The 15,020-nt window shown below is 38.9% G+C and overlaps 1 protein-coding gene across 1 annotated transcript in view; it reads right to left on the reverse strand.

Moving 5' to 3' along the window:
• The window catches only part of SPTA1 (spectrin, alpha, erythrocytic 1), an 86,416-nt gene that overhangs the window by 36,491 nt on the left and 34,905 nt on the right, over window positions 1–15,020 (reverse strand). Inside the window, 8 exon segments of the mRNA XM_010846842.1 lie at window positions 1,983–2,074; window positions 3,084–3,185; window positions 4,396–4,582; window positions 5,219–5,370; window positions 6,739–6,876; window positions 8,645–8,737; window positions 9,102–9,319; window positions 13,731–13,853. Of these exon segments, the coding sequence (XP_010845144.1) occupies window positions 1,983–2,074; window positions 3,084–3,185; window positions 4,396–4,582; window positions 5,219–5,370; window positions 6,739–6,876; window positions 8,645–8,737; window positions 9,102–9,319; window positions 13,731–13,853 (1,105 nt within the window).

Genomic DNA, 15,020 nt, shown 5'->3' on the forward strand with positions numbered 1-15,020 from the left:
CCTCTTCTTAATATCTTCTGCTTCTGTTAGGTCCATATCATTTCTGTCCTTTATCGAGCCCATCTTTGTATGAAATGTGCCCTTGGTATCTCTAATTTTCTTTACAAAATCTCTAGTCTTTCCCATTCTGTTGTTTTCCTCTATTTCTTTGCATTGATCGCTGAAGAAGGCTTTCTTATCTCTTGCTATTCTTTGGAACTGCATTCAGATTCTATATCTTTCCTTTTCTCTTTTGCTTTTTGCTTCTCTTCTTTTCATAGCTATTTGTAAGGCCTCCTCAGACAGCCATTTTGCTTCTTTGAATTTCTTTTCCATGGGGATGGGTTCATCCCTGTCTCCTGTACAATGTCCCAAACCACTGTCCATAGTTCATCAGGCACTCTCTCTATCAGATCTCATCCCTTAAATCTATTTCTCACTTCCACTGTATAATCATAAGGGATTTGATTTAGGTCATGCATGAATGGTCTAGTGGTTTTCCCTACTTTCTTCAATTTAAGTCTGAATTTGGCAATAAGGAGTTCATGATCTGAGCCACACTCAGCTTCTGGTCTGGTTTTTGCTGACTGTATAGAGCTTCTCCATCTTTGGCTGCAAAGAATATAATCAACCTGATTTCGATTTTGACCATCTGGTGATGTCCATGTGTAGTGTCTTCTCTTGTGTTGTTGGAAGAGGGTGTTTGCTATTACCAGTACGTTCTCTTGGCAAAACTCTATTATCCTTTGCCCTGCTTCATTCTGTACTCCAAGGCCAAATTTGCCTGTTACTCCAGGTGTTTCTTGACTTCCTACTTTGCATTCCTATCCCCTATAATGAAAAGGACATCTTTTTTGGGTGTTAGTTCTAAAAAGTCTTGTAGGTCTTCATAGAATCATTCAACGTCAGCTTCTTCAGCATTACTGGTTGGGGCATAGTCTTGGATTATCGTGATATTGAATGGTTTGCCTTGGAAACGAACAGAGATCATTCTGTCATTTTTGAGATTGCATCCAAATACTGCATTTTGGACTCTTTTGTTGACCATGATGGCTACTCCATTTCTTCTAAGGGATTCCTTCCCACAGTAGTATATATAATGGTCATCTGAGTTAAATTCACCCATTCCAGTCCATTTTAGTTCGCTGATTCCTAGAATGTTATCGTTCACTCTTGCCATCTCCTGTTTGACCACTTCCAATTTGCCTCAATTCATGGACCAAACATTCCAGGTTCCTATGCATTATTACTCTGTACAGCATCAGACCTTGCTTCTATCACCAGTCACATCCACATCTGGGTATTGTTTTTGCTTTGGCTCCATCCCTGCATTCTTTCTGGAGTTATTTCTCTACTGATCTCCAGTAGCATATTGGGCACTTACCGACCTGGGGTGTTTCTCTTTTAGTATCCTATCATTTTGCCTTTTCATACTGTTCATGGGGTTCTCAAGGCAACCTTACACCATTTTAAATAACAAGACTTGTCTGCCTCTCAGTTTCCCCTTCTCTGAATATTCAAAAATGCATTTTTACACAGCAAAGGTGTTTGGTTGTCAGTTTGTTTACTTAGTTGTGTATTCTGTTTCTTAGTATAGAGATTTGGCAATCAGACATAAAAAAAAAAAAAAAAAAAAACATTGTTGAGTCATCTTTTAGAGTCAATGTGATGTTTGTTTCCCTCTACTCTCTACTTCTAGTTCAGATGTGTTATTACTTAAACCTCTTGTTTCAACTTCAGTTTTCATTCACTATCATGAAAACATATATAAACTGCTAATTATGTACCAGGGCCCAAGCCTAGGTATGAGAAAATTGAAGTTGGTTGTCTGGAGTAGCCTACATGCCCAATGAGATATCTACCTACTACTGAAGCATCTGATTTCCTATTTTATCCAGGAAGAAGGGTTAAGCTAGTAGCTATGGTTCTACTATAGCAATTAGAATCATTGGTTCTCAAGTTAGTTTTAGAGCAGCACTGCTTTTCAAGGTTAAAATTCTCACCTGTGAAACATCTGGACAGCATGGGCACTGCCTAGCAGCTGGCGCTGTTCCTCTGCCAGCCTCTGCAAGGACCTCCATCGGGCATTCAACTCCTGAAACAGGCAGACACAGACTTTAGCTAGGGATCTAACTCAGCTTAGTGGTGTCTGAAGATTAGATGAGGCTTAAATCCTGATTATTTTCATGCTAACTCCTTTAGAAATTGCACAGGTTTCTTTCTTTCTTGGATAGTTTGAGCTTGGGCCTCAGCTATGCCAATGCAGTTAAAAAAGGGATCACATTCCTTCCCAAATTGATGTTCCAGGTGGGAACCAACAACCTTAGAACATCAATTGATATTGGCTGCCCCAGAGACTACATTACAACCTCTGAAGTGTAAGTTTGACTTCTTGCCTTGGTAGCTAGAAGACATTGCCTTTTTCTATGAGCTCTAGTATTTTTTTGTGTCCTGAAATGATTAAACCAGGCAGTCTCTTAGAACCCTATTTTCTGTGAAGAGTAAGAAAATTGTTCCTTTGCACATTCTTTCTCACTCTTACCCCACATCAGTTACCATAAAAGAAGGCAGGGCTTCTCCTCACTGGTTTATGATAACTCAGATAACTGGACTAGACATTCCATTAGTTCTGGACATATTTTATGGAACCACAGGTCCAAATTTGAATAAGGTCTCAAATGTCTTCTCTTCCATCTCTACTACCTATATTCTTCTTTTATTAGGTATTATCAGAGCCTATCTCATCCAGTACACTTTCTGGATTACTCACTTCCCACTATCATAGCTCCTTTACCTGCATCGTCTTTGTATTCAAGTATTTGAGCGCTGAATTTCTCATGGTGATGGGGTGGGGGAGGTGTGGCAATTTAAGGATTTTTGAATCGATTAAAAGGCATATGACTTAGCAGCTGAACAACAAGATGGATACACAGCTAGACTATCTGGACTATTTCCTTTGACCTTTCCTATAGCTAGCTCTCTACTGCAATTACCTTCCTCATGTTCTAGCTAATCTGCAGAATATGAAGTTAAATATTTTTAAGTGAGATGAAAGCTCCCCAAACTCAGCCTGGTAGTGAGAAGGAAGAAGGAGTCACAGTTACCTGCTGTATTTGAGCTCCCTCTGGTGTCAGAAGCTCTTCAAATTGAAGATCATCAGCCACCTTGTTGATATCCCTCAGTCGAGGTTCATTTGTCTTCAAATCCTAAGTGGGAAAATGTACCAAAGCAGTTTAAATTCCCTCCTCAAAAATCTTTCACTCTTGCCTGCTCACCTTTGCCCTAACTTGACTATGGATTAAAACATATTGCTAACCATACTTGTAATAAACAACAAACTGCCCTCCTCCAACCTGCCACAAAGAGGAGGACCTTTAAATTCCCTGATACTCAGTGGCTATTAAAAATGTTATTTATATGAAATATAGAGATCTCTTTCCTTAAATCTATTAAAAATCTCTCCCTGATTAAATTATACTATCAGAGGGGTCTATGCCTGAGCCATGTAATAGTTTTTGCTACCAATACAGATTTCTCCACTTTCTGAAAAATTTCATTGTCTGGGTTATGATTTGCTTACATTAAGGTATATTGTAAGAAACAGCCCTAGGGAACTCATCACTATGTCTATAGTGACAATATTGTTCATTTCTCGATACAATGGCCTTTCAATGAGTTTTCTCATGTAAGTCTTATTCTTAGTTTTCTTTTATTAATTGTACCCTGTTTACCCTTCCCTTTCTCTTACTTATCTCTCTCTATATATAGAGAAAGACTATTTCCTTTGACCTTTCCCATAACTAGCTCCATACTGCCATTACCTTCTGCATATATGTATATATATGTATATATATATATAGCTTTGTACAGCTCTGAATTCCATGTGTAAGGAAAGTATCATATAGAAGAGAAAGGAAAGAAAGGAGAAGTCTATACTAATTGCTAGTTAACATAATAGAACAAATCTGAGAGAATAAAAGAGATTGAGAAGATTTTAGGTAGGCAGAAAATTAAAAATTGTCTGGCTGTCAAGTCAGATTGTTCTTCCCACCTTTCCATCCAAACCTCTACCTGATAATTAGACTTTACAAGAGTCTTACAACACCCAATCTCAACCTGAGCATCAGTATCACAGGCCAGTACAGGACAAGTTGTAAAGATTCAAGAAGACCAGTACTTCCAATAGGATGCAGGAGTGACAGGGACTGCAGGCTACAAAATCAAGGTAACTAGTTTCCTCTGCATTTTCTTTCCACTTGTAATACCTAGAGAAATATTTTAAATATGGAACTCTCTAGCTTTGGGGAGGATATTTAGCAAATATGAAATTAAGGGATTACTTAGGAGGAGATATGAGGTAAAAGGAAATGATGAAAATCCTCAGAAAGCTATCTAGAGGAGACAGCTCTTTCTTACCATTTGGAACTCATCAAACTTTTTCTGTAACTCCCAAACATCATCTAATTCCACCCCGGTGTTTTCTGCCTTTTTCTCTCGGATCCAGTCCAGCATGTCTCCTGCCTCATAGGCCAGCAAAAACTCATTGTAACGTTGCAATAGACGACGTCTGCGCTCGTCTGCCCGATGCAGGAGGGAATGGTACCTGAGTGGAGAAATAAAGAGAATGGAAAATGTGGGAAAAAAGAGACAGAAAACATGGAAGAGTACTGGTAAGAAAGGGAGAGAACAAAAGGGACAAAAAGGAAAGGGAAGAAAAATCAAAAGAAGAACAATAAAGAGGAGGAAATAAAAATGGAAGAAAAATGGCATTGAGAGCAGAGAGACACAAGCTTTCTATTTAAAAACAATCAAAATGTCAGTGTTCCAATAGTGTGACTGACAATACCTCTTCATCTTTTTATAGAAATGAAAAGTTCACATTCCTATTGACAACTGGATAGGAAATAGCCTTGTATAGTAACACACACAAACAAAGTGCATGTGGGAGTCAGAAGACCTTTGGACAAGCTTGAAAGAGTGACAGAGTGCCAGGCAGGGAGTCAGAATATGTGACCCTAATATTGTGTGACCTTGGGCAATTTACATAATGGTTCTGGAGTTTCCTTTCCTCATTTAAAAAATAAAGGGTTTGAATTACGCTGTTTACTTTTAGCTCTTAAAATCTGTGAATTTGAAAAGCATCTTTAATCTAACAAATAATAGAATCAAGAGTTGTATCTTTGACCAGTCGGAGATGTTTGGCCAAACACTGTCCAGTTCTCCAGAATCCAGAACTTACTGGTTCTCAATCTGTTCCTGGCGCTGGATGATGTTGCCTGGTTCTTCTCGCTTCCGTTGTGGGAGCATAGGAAACTCATCACGGGCTAGTTTCCTCACGTAGACAGCTGGCACAAAGCCCTGGTGATCATCAGTTTCTACTTTCCACCAGTCCTAAAGGAAAAGCAAATCCCCACTCCTTCCTTAAAAGCCACATTTAGAAGTTTTAAGCCTCATAACTGAGTCTCTAGGCAAAGGGACAAACTGATGATGAGAAGAAATAAACAACTGCTTATAAATTTTATGTATTACAAAGAAGATAAATCAGGAGTTGCAGGAATTTCTCTGAAATCAAGGAATCTGATATTTGATGTTAGATCCTTAACTTTGAGGAAGTTTTCAAAACCCAATGGTCATTCTCTTCATGATAGGGTATTTTGTCTACTAAAAATTCATTTAAAAAACCTATAGGGACAGAATTAAACCAGACTTCTTCTGGGTGGAGCATCTATGTATAAGAACTTTTCCCCACCCTTCTCCTAGAGCCCCTAAAAATTGTGCATTGCCTGAAATTCACCTATAAGAATGCTTCATACTTAAGTATCACCCTGACTGTCACAGTCTTTTAGGAATGTTGCTATACTAACCACTCTGGAGTTAATATCCTCAGAGAATAATGTAGTGAAATAGGGAAGACTGAGCAAAAAGAAAAGAGGACTGGAACACAGCTTATTTGATAATGACAATCTTGCTTCCCCCCAAAATTACTTATCCTCAGAGTGAAAAATCCTGAGCTCTCTTTTTTTTTTCTTTTCAATTTATGAAGATTAATGAGGTATTAAAATATTTAAAATGTTACTTGAACTCTTACTTTTTTATTGAAATGTAGTTGATTTACAATGCTGTGACAATCTCTGCTGTACAGCAAAGTGACTCAGTTATACACATATACACCTTCTTTTTAAAAATATTTTTTCCATTATGTTTTACCACAGGATATTGAATATAGTTCCCTGTGCTGTGCATTAGAACCTTGATGTTTACGTGAGCTCCTATGATAAATATATTTTAAATACTGGACAATATTTTGTTACTATTCTCACAGTCATGAAGGCTAAAGAAAAATCAAGTTAACAAAAAACCTCTCCTTGACCAGGCTCCTCTTAAGCTCAATTTTTTCTATTACTAGGAACACTTGCACAGAATAGGAACAAGCAGAGACAAAGAGACAAGTTTTAATCCTGTAAACATATTATAGAATTGCCACTCATGGCTTATAAGTCTTTGGGCTAGTTACTTAAGCTCCTTGAGTCCTCACTTTGTTAAGTGTGAAATTGGTATTTTGTAATCTCAAAAGATATGTATAGGATCCTAAGCAATAGCTGGAGGGATGATATTACTCAATAAATTATGGTTATTTAAGAGAGAGAGAGCAATAGAAAAATACTGACAGGTTAAAATATACCCATATCTGGCAGGGTTGGGAGAGTCAACTGCAAGAGCCACCTTGTTGATGGGGAGAAAAGTAGAAAGGAAAGTCACCTTGCTGATGGAACTGAGCAGTGTTAAGACATCATCTTTCTTCATGGTGACTTCTCGGGAGTAGCGGGCCTCAAAGTCATACAAGGCCACAACCCTCTCTTCTGGAGCAGCCACCTCCACAGGTGCAGCTTGTTGTTCCTGAACAAAAATAGGAAGAAGAACATTCTAGTCACCCATAGGAAAGATCTTTCTGTACAACCTACCCACAGTGGGCTGTTCCTGCACCCAAAGGAGAGAGGAGCTCCTGGTTACAACCTCTTACCTGGATGCCAGTAACAGAGCTATTGCAATATGATATCTTTAGAAATATCATTTCATTTTAGCACTTCTCAGGGGACAGGCAGACTGGGAAACATGTATATAGAGTGAGCAAGTAAGAATTTAATTTGTCAAAAACATATTAAATGCTCTAAGTCATCAGTCTTAAGCAGATATTAAAGGATTGCATGCATCCATGTTTCAGAAAATTGAGAAAGTGAAAGAGCCACTTCTCTCATCACCTTCTCCATTCCCTAGGTCTTTAAAGTATTTTGTAGACCAAATGTGGACTTTTCTTTTTTAGAGATGAATGGTCTACAGCACAGGGAGGGCCTAGAATTTTAATATTTGAGAAAATAAACCTAGATCAAATATCTTGTTTCTCTCTTTAGCAAGAAACCTGCCCTCCAAGATACAGTCTTTCTGATTTTCATTTCCTCCAGATATCTTATCTCTGAGAGAATGAACAAATATAATCACCCTTCATAAGTAATGACCCACATCTTTTTTCAGATGGGATGTGAAGATATACCTCCCCTTATATATCCCTCTGATTTTGTATCCTTCAAGTACTATTTCCTCATAACTTACAATTCATAAATCCACCTGTTTTTATGTAGGCACCTACAGTGCAGAGCTTGAGGAAGGCACAGCACTAAAACTCTGTAAATACTTATTGACCTAGTAAGCCTGGCAACCCACTCCAGTACTCTTGCCTGGAGAATCCCATGGAGGGAGGAGCCTGGTAGGCTATAGTCCATGGAGTCACAAAGAGTTGGACATGACTGAGCGACTTTACTTTCTTTCTTTCTAAGCCTATGTATTTTCTACTTGCAGTATATGGATTCAGAGCCCCTCATAAGAAAGAATTTCTTGAATGTGAAAGTGTGTCTTTTTTCTTTCCACTCTACTCAGGAAACATCCATATCATTTAGTTGATTTCTGCTTCCATCACCCTTCCAGACACTTATTTTCACCTTGCAGTCTTGCCATTCTCACAATTCTCTTGATTATTTTGTGCTTCAGAGCATTTGCTCTTATAGATTGTTCACTAGAAAAACCCATCTTCTCCTTATCTGCATAGTAAACCACCCTTACAAAACGAATTCAGATAAACTGACTTGCCTCAGCTATGAAGATTTTCCTATCCTCCAGCATTCTAATATCAAGAGAATGAAACACTTCTTTCTTTGAGAATTGTTTTTCCCATTCATGTATCTATCATATGTTATTTGTTAAAATTCATGACCTAATAGACTGTAACTTTCCTTCAAGTCAGAATTATTCTTTTATTCATTCTTGCACATGGTAGACATTTAATACATGTTGGTATAAAAAATAACTAAGAAAGGAAGGAACATAAAAAGGAGAGAAATGAATAAAAGAAGTAAAAGAAAGGAAAATGGAAATATAAAAGGAAAAAGGAGACAAAAATATACCAATGAACAAATTATAACACTTATTGAGAAATTCTTTTGCTCTGAATCTCTGTAGATGCTACAAAGATGCTACAGTGCCTGCCTAAAGATTACAAGACAGTATTTTCTGATGCAATTGTTTCCTAGAATATGTAAAGTAAAAACTGGCAACAATTCCTTTTCCTCTGCAGTGGAGAATGTGATTCTTGTTATACTTAAGTCCTTCTTACCTGGCAGGCTTCTGCCTGATCCCGAAGAGCTTGCATACTGTTTCCAAAAGCCTTCAGATCCACTAGAAAGGCCTCGTGCTTCTTTAGAAGAGCCTGAATTTGTTGATGGGAAAATCATCAGAAGCAGATATAGGAAGAACACTAAACTTGCTTTATGATATACTTATTGTCCTCATTCTTATTAAAAGATACTAAATTTGCAAGATGTCTGGTCATGCATTTTGGGGGTTAGATAATCTCTAAGAAATATGGATTTCTATGGGATTAGGAAAATGTGGCATATCTTTTGGGATTTTTGTTAATTCAGATTATCCCAGTAGAGGAAGCCCAAAAGTTATAACTCTGGAAACCCCAAATGATCTAAGAAAACATAACGCTATCACACAGTCTAATTAGGTACACATTTGGTACCAGTTTGGTGAGTGTTAGACAATATCTTTCCCTATGCCCTCCTTACCCCAGCTGCTTCTTCATCTGCCCCATAGTTAGTGTTGTCTACTATAGGTTCCTTCTCTCTAATCCATGCTTCTGCTTCATGAAGATCAACTAGGTACTGCTGGAATTGGACATTGGCTTCAAGATCATTCTGCCGTCTAGTAGCTCGAGCCTGGAGAGATTCCATATTCTCATTCAAACTCTTGACCCTAGAGGCCACATCTTCTGCAGCAAAATGTCCTATGAGGTAGTTACAGAAAAGGAGAGTTTTACCCTCATTAATGTCCACTATACTTTAATCTTTTTGGTAACCTGGGAGAGAGAAAAGGAGCCATGAGGATCATGCTGCATGAAGTCAATATGACATTTTACCTAAATTCCTAGGAATTGAAATGTTATATGTGAGATTAAGCACTGGTAGATGTTAATGAGGGATAGAGTGTGTGTGTATGATGGTGAATTGGAAGGTACAATCTCTGATATAGGGAATGAAAACAAAATACCTACATGTGGGTACTGTTCAGAGTACTAAAAACATGCATTCTCTAGCCTAAACAGAAAAATCAGCTAATTTTAATTTCAGTTTTGTTTTGTTTTTTAATATCAATGAATCAAAATTTTTCCTTATATCATGTTAAGTACATTTTCAGAATTTGGTGAACACACCCACAGATAAATCAAGAAAATACAGTGAAGTGTTGGCAAAAATCAACCAGCAGATTTTCATTTCTGCCTATAAAGGATTTATTACTACAAGAATTATTCTCTTATCCTACACAACTAGGAAACATGACAGACTGTAAGATATAATGATTTTCAGACAATAGACAAAAGAGTGTGACTCCTGAGAGAAGGGAAAGAAATGAGCTATGCCTTTCTGAATGCCACAGCTCAGGCCTGGGGCAGTGTATACACTGTAGTGTTAAAAGGATTAGCACTATAGAACTATAGAACTATCAATAGCAATCACAACGTGCTGAGACAGACATCAGAGCTGAGGGAAGACAAGACAACTAGAACTTGTGGAGCAGAATACTGGCTAGACTGCTGTACCAGGGAGGGTGTTTTGGAAATTTGCAAAGGTCCCTTGAAGTATTTAGCTGATTATTCCTTGGCAGAAATGTACCAGGAAACTCTTAAAGGGGAAAAAAAAAATAAGACTGGAAAGAAGTAGACCAAAAAACTCCTAAGGACCACAAAGTGTTGTGAATACTTAAAATTAGCTCCCAGCAAAGTGGAAAGATATGGGCTTCCCAGGTGCTGCTAGTGGTAAAGAACCCACCTGCCAATGCAGGAGACATGAATTCAATCTTTGGGTCAAGAAAATTCCCTAGAGAGTCTACGGTCTATGGGGTCACAAAGAGTTGCATACAACTGAAACAACTTGCAGAAGCAAAGTAGAAAGACATATAGTGGTCAAAATTGCCCTTTTTGAGCATATGTGATGCTGGTATGTCCCTAGCCACAGTTGTGATATCATATTCCAGTTTCAACTGCTGGTCCAATGCCTCCTGGTCCCTCGGTGGCATCTATCTGGACATGGCTCCAGCTCCACCCAACTGCCTGCAGGCACCAAATGCATGACAACTCTCACCAAACAATCAGCAAAAGAGGAATACAGCACCACCCATCAGCAAAAGCAAGTTGACTAAAGTCATACTAAGCTCACAGACATGCCAAAACACAACACCTGATATGGCTCTGCTCAACAGAGGGAAAGACTCAGCTCTACCAACCAAAGTGCAGGCACCAGTCCCTCCCACCAGGAAGCCTATAACAAACCCCTAGACCAATCTCACGCACCAGAGAGCAGACAACAGAAACAAGAGGAACTATAGCCCTGCAGCCTGTAGAAAGGAGACCATGAACACAGTAGGTTAGCCAAATGAGACAACAGAGAAATGTTTTGCAAAGTGGAAAGATATTATAATACATGGTATTATAAGGTACAAGGTACAACCCTTCTGAGCACACTACCTAGATTTAGACTAATTTAGACTAATCCTCTAAATTTGGAACCAGTCTGTTGTTCCATGTCCAATTCTAACTGTTGCTTCCTGACCCGCATACAGGTTTCTCAAGAGGCAGCTCAGGTGGTCTGGTATTCCCATCTCTTTCAGATTTTTACACAGTTTATTGTGATCCACAGAGTCAAAGGCTTTGGCATAGTCAATAAAGCAGAAATAGATGCTTTTCTGGAACTCTCTTGCTTTTTTCATGACCCAGCGGATGTTGACAATTTGATCTCTGGTTCCTCTGCCTTTTCTAAAACCAGCTTGAACATCTGGAAGTTCACGGTGCACGTATTGCTGAAGCCTGGCTTGGAGAATTTTGAGCATTACTTTACTAGCGTGTGAGATGAGTGCAGTTGTTCAGTAGTTTGAGCATTCTTTGGCATTGCCTTTCTTTGGGATTGGAAGGAAAACTAATGTTTTCCAGTCCTGTGGCCACTGCTGCATTTTCCAAATTTGCTGGCATATTGACTGCAGCACTTTCACAGCATCATCTTTCAGGATTTGGAATAGCTCAACTGGAATTCCATCACCTCCATTAGTTTTGTTCGTAGTGATGCTTTCTAAGGCCCACTTGACTTCACATTCCAGGATGTCTGGCTCTAGTCAGTGATCACACCATCGTGATTATCTTGGCCTTGAAGATCTTTTTTGTACAGTTCTTCAGTGTATTCCTGCTATCTCTTCTTAATATCTTCTGCTTCTGTTAGGTCCATATCATTTCTGTCCTTTATCGAGCCCATCTTTGTGTGAAATGTGCCCTTGGTATCTTTAATTTTCTTGACGAAATCTCTAGTCTTTCCCATTCTGTTGTTTTCCTCTATTTCTTTGTATTTGATTGCTGAGGAAGGCTTTCTTATCTCTTCTTGCTATTCTTTGGAACTCTGCATGCAGATGCTTATATCTTTCCTTAAATCCTTTGCTTTTTGCTTCTCTTCTTTTCACAGCTATTTTCAAGCCCACCTCAGACAGCCATTTTGCTTCTTTGAATTTCTTTTCCATGGGGATGGTCTTGATCCCTGTCTCCTGTACAATGTCACAAACTGCTGTCCATAGTTCATCAGGTACTCTGTCTATCAGATCTAGACCCTTAAATCTATTTCTCACTTCCACTGTATAATCATAAGGGATTTGATTTAGGTCATATGTGAATGGTCTAGTGGTTTTCTCTACTTTCTTCAGTTTAAGTCTGAATTTGGCAATAAGGAGTTCATGATCTTATTTAACTTATATGCAGAGTACATCATGAGAAACTGTGGGCTGGAAGAAGCACAAGCTGGAATCAAGATTCTGGGAGAAATATCAATAACCTCAGATATGCAGATGACACCACCCTTATGGCAGAAAGTGAAGAGGAACTCCAAAGCCTCTTGATGAAAGTGAAAGAGGAGAGTGAAAAAGTTGGCTTAAAGCTCAACATTCAGAAAACTAAGATCATGGTATCCGGTCCCATCATTTCATGGCAAATAGATGGGGAAACAGTGGAAACAGTGGCTGACTTTATTTTTCTGGGCTCAAAATCACTGCAGATGGTGACTACAGCCATGAAATTGAAAGACACCTCCTCCTTGGAAGGAAAGTTATGACCAACCTAGATAGCATATTGAAAAGCAGAGACAATACTTTGCCAACAAAGGTCTGTGTACTCAAGGCTATGGTTTTTCCAGTGGTCATGTATGGATGTGAGTGTTGGACTATAAAGAAAGCTGAGCACAGAAGAATTGATGCTTTTGAACTGTGGTGTTGGAGAAGAGTCTTGAGAGTCCCTTGGACTGCAAGGAGATCCAACTGGTCCATTCTAAACGAGATCAGTCCTGGGTGTTCTTTGGAAGGACTGATGCTAAAGCTGAAACTCCAGTACTTTGGCCACCTCATGAGAAGAGTTAACTCATTGGAAAAGACTCTGATGCTGGGAGGGATTGGGGGCAGGAGGAGAAGTGGACGACAGAGGATGAGATGGCTGGATGGCATCACTGACTCGATGGACATGAGTTTGAGTGAAATCCCAGAGTTGGTGATGGACAGGGATGCCTGGTGTGCTGCAATTCATGGGGTCTCAAAGAGTCGGACATGACTGAGCCACTGAACTGAACTGAACTGAATCCTCTAAATTAGTTCCAGAATAAAAGCTTCCCTGGAAGAACAAAAATAAAACATATCCAAGAAGTTCTGGATCTGTGTTTCTGCAAAGCTGTAGAAACAAAGAAAACTACACCAAGTTGGTAAAAGTCAGTGATAAAAAGCTTTAAACTATCAGAGGAAAGAAGACATTATATACAAAAGAGCAAAAACAGGAATGAGAGCAGGCTTCTCACCAGAAACTATGCAAGTTAGAAGATGTGCAGCAGCATCTTTAAAATACTTAAAGACACAGTCAAACAATAAATTTGTATCCAGTGACTATGTGTTTCAAAAATGAAGGCAAAAGTAAGTCTTTTAGATTAAAGAAAAAGCCCAGAGAATCTATTATTAGCAGGACTTCACTATGAGGAAATGTTAGAGAAACTTCACCTAAAAGGAAAATTATACAGGTAAAAGCATCAATGTAGACAAAGGAATGAAGCTCTAAAGTTAGAAAAACTTCTTCCCCTAAATTTGGCAAAATGGTTGCTGGTCATTTAAATTTGAATCATACATGCCTTCCTCTATCATTTTGTTTCCCTTCTCTGTAATCATTTGGATGCGTGGCTCATGGCTGGCAATATTAGCCTGGATGACATGGTGTCTGTTCAGAAGATTCTTGGAGGTAATCAGGTCTTTGCCTAGAGATAAAAAATAAAAAATTCAAGGTCATAGTTGCAGTACACAGAATAAGAAGACGTTATTCTACTTCCTTTTAACTCTTGGACCTACAAGTTCTTCCCATTGAATTCATTAAGCAGGCTTCCTAAAATTTACATTGTCTGAATTAATTATTTCTGCTTGGATTTGTTCTTCCCCTTGCCTCTTTGTACTAAGAAATTTCAATTTATTCTTCTACAGAAAATGAAGAATACATCACTCTTCTCTTTGGATGATAGGTAGAAAGGCAAGTAACACTTCAGCTCAAACTTTCAATATATCATGCAACCAATTTCTTTCAGCACACTGCAGTATAAAAAGCAGGCTCTTCCTCTTACTAATTTCTATGGGTACCAGTAAGTTAGTAACTCATCTAAACTAACTGTTCTGCAACTTTCTTTGTAAGGATTAGAACTAATTTACAAAAGGTGCCTCACCATTGGTTAACATTAACAAACACACAATAAAAACTACATAGTATTAATTTCCTCCTTCTTCTAAAGTCTCTGGATCCAGCTACTTCATCCTCCCTGTCTCCCACCCAAGCTTCACCTCTCTTTCCTCCAAAATTTTCTTCTGTATCAGATAAGATGAGATCAGTCGCTCAGTCATGTCCGACTCTTTGCGACCCCATGAATCGCAGCACGCCAGGCCTCCCTGTCCATCACCAACTCCCAGAGTTCACTCAAACTCATGTCCATCGAGTCGGTGATGTCATCCAGCCATCTCATCCCCTGTCGTCCCCTTCTCCGCCTGCCCCCAATCCCTCCCAGCATCAGAGCCTTTTCCAATGATTCAACTCTTCGCATGAGGTGGCCAAAGTACTGGAGTGTCAGCTTTAGCATCATTCCTTCCAAAGAAATCCCAGGGCTGATCTCCTTCAGAATGGACTGGTTGACCTCCTTGCAGTCCAAGAGACTCTCAAGAGTCTTCTCCAACACCACAGTTCAAAAGCATCAATTCTTCTGTGCTCAGCTTTCTTTATAGACCAACTCTCACATCCATACATGACCACAGGAAAAACCATAGCCTTGACTAGATGGACCTTTGTTGGCAAAGTAATGTCTCTGCTTTTGAATATGCTATCTAGGTTGGTCATAACTTTCCTTCCAAGGAATAAGCGTCTTTTAATTTCATGGCTGCAGTCA

This window comes from Bison bison, unplaced genomic scaffold (assembly GCF_000754665.1).
Source record: "Bison bison bison isolate TAMUID 2011002044 unplaced genomic scaffold, Bison_UMD1.0 scf7180017864240, whole genome shotgun sequence".
Classification (NCBI taxonomy): Eukaryota; Metazoa; Chordata; class Mammalia; order Artiodactyla; family Bovidae; genus Bison; species Bison bison.